The following is a 2,140-nucleotide window of genomic DNA, read 5'->3' on the forward strand; positions in this document are numbered from 1 at the left end:
TGCAAAAATAAGAACTTTTATTTTTAACTGCTATTTTAAATGCATTAAATAAAGTTTCATTAAATATTTGTATACATATATTAAAAAAATAAAAATAAAAAAATAAATAAACACAAAAATGAATGTGAATATGTGGTACACGTGGAAGTCAAGTTTGACTATTTGACCAGTGCACAGAATTCAGGGGTAAGTTTGAGTGTACATAAATAAATTCGATCACGCTATATTTGTAGCTGCATTGCACACATCGCACACCTAGGTATAAAGTGGGATCAACTTAAAAAAAAAATAGGACCATCAATGCATACGACTTACCTCCAAAGAATGCAAATATGTTTTTTTTTTGTTTCTGATTATATACGCCAACTAAAAATCTACTGTTGTACTATCTGTATTTGTATTATTTGCGTTGAATCTGTACGATCCACAAGCAGTTATATTTACCGATCTGAATTTTGAGTTAGCTCACTTTAGATCTGGGTGTGCGATATGTGGTTATAAAATTTGAGGAGTGAAGTGCGGGTCTACGGAACCAGATCGATGATCATCTGCAGCAGGAAGTGAGGGCTTCGACTACAAAGATGCCTCTTTTAGTGTGCGAGAGTTTGAAGATGGCACCTAAGAAGCCGGAAAGGCGGCTGTATCTCCGGATGGAGTTTGCTGCTGGTGCTTCCGCCGAGTGCATCCCAGACAAAACTCTGCAGAGCATTGTATTGTAATCTTTTACGGGAAGCAGCTTTAAGTGCAGCGCTTATTTAGCTTGTTTTTACAGTCTACAAATTCCCCATATGTTAAGGAACGCTGCTAGACATACATACTTTGGGCATATATGAAACCTCGGTTGTTACGACAGTTTTTTGAGCGTTGAGGTTTGAAAGTAGAATGGTTGTTTCATGCTAACCGAAATTTTACTTAAAAATATACATAAGTACATGCAATTACTTACTTTTCAATAGTATGGTTTTATTTCAAAGATAAATTAGTTAAGCAAATTTGTATACAAATCAGTTTTTTAAATTATAATGTATTTTTTTCTTATGTATCGCTCTTTCTCGGCTTAAAACGTTATTAATCTGAAAGTAAGCCAGCACAGCACAATCACGTCTTGTGACTCGTGGTGCACGTAGGTATTTTTGTAAAATTATTTCTTCTGGTTTAGTGACCATATTTCTGGAATTCCCATTCCCTGTTGTCCAACGGACATACTTGTCGTGTCTTCAACCAACGTGAGATGCAATGGAAATGAAAAGCATGGTTGCAGACGCCCCAAGCAACTGTGCATTCTTCGCTGGTAGCAGATGCTTGATTTGCTTGGCATTCGATACACAAATCCATAATGTGGTTACGACAAATGGCACAATTGTCAACAACAATGTCTAAGGTAGAAAATAAATAAAAGTCGTGTAATTATCAAGTTTCACCATTTTGAGCCTTTGATGTTAGCAAGGATACGACTTCAAGGTTATGTTGCAATGAACATAAACTAGTATGAAGCGTGCCGTTAAAAGATACTCACCCCAAGCCCACAATGCCACAGCATTCCACTAAAATATATGAAATTTCTTCTATAAGCTACAAAATTCATGAATGCTATTCTTTTCTTACCTTTTTCACATCGAAACGCTTCTTTTCACCCTTGCTACTCGATGTTGGCACTTCGAAATCTTCCTCGTCGACTTCCATTGTATTTTGGCCAGTCGTTTTGGCGACGGTGTATTTAACAGGAAACTTTAAAAGCAAACGTTTCGTTTTTGCAGTATAATACTGCAATAAAGAAAAGGTTTATTTCTAAATTAAAAATAAAACTGGAATTAGTTTTCTGTCGCCCAAATTCGGCCAATGGACAGCCAAATGTCAAATTTCGCACGAACGATGACTGTCGCTTCTGCTCAGTGTTGCCTTCTTTTCACACAAAGATTGTTTAGGGGATCTTTGCTCATTGATTTATGTGTACAATTGAAACTTGCCCGAAATAGATGAATCTGGGCCACAGCTTTGATATAACGAGCCCTAATCGTCAAAAAGACGTAAGCGAAATTTTTTTCACAATTTGTTTTTGATATAGAAATGCATGTAGATGCCCTAGGACCGATTCTGCATCAAACAATTTGGTGGTAGGTTTCATTAAAAGCATTTAGAA

The 2,140-nt window shown here is 36.3% G+C and overlaps 1 protein-coding gene across 1 annotated transcript; it reads right to left on the minus strand.

The window, feature by feature from the left end:
- Window positions 1-942: 942 nt before the first annotated feature.
- Window positions 943-1,905, minus strand: LOC118733360 (RING-box protein 1A). Its single transcript, XM_036462728.1, has 3 exons — window positions 1,606-1,905; window positions 1,517-1,544; window positions 943-1,376 (listed from the first exon to the last, which is right to left on the minus strand). The coding sequence occupies exons 1-3, from the start codon at window positions 1,681-1,683 to the stop codon at window positions 1,156-1,158; spliced, it is 327 nt and encodes a 108-aa protein (XP_036318621.1). The 5' UTR covers window positions 1,684-1,905; the 3' UTR covers window positions 943-1,155.
- Between the last annotated feature and the right edge of the window lie 235 nt (window positions 1,906-2,140).

This window comes from Rhagoletis pomonella, unplaced genomic scaffold (assembly GCF_013731165.1).
Source record: "Rhagoletis pomonella isolate Grant_MI unplaced genomic scaffold, Rhpom_1.0 Rhpom_scaffold_00002, whole genome shotgun sequence".
Classification (NCBI taxonomy): Eukaryota; Metazoa; Arthropoda; class Insecta; order Diptera; family Tephritidae; genus Rhagoletis; species Rhagoletis pomonella.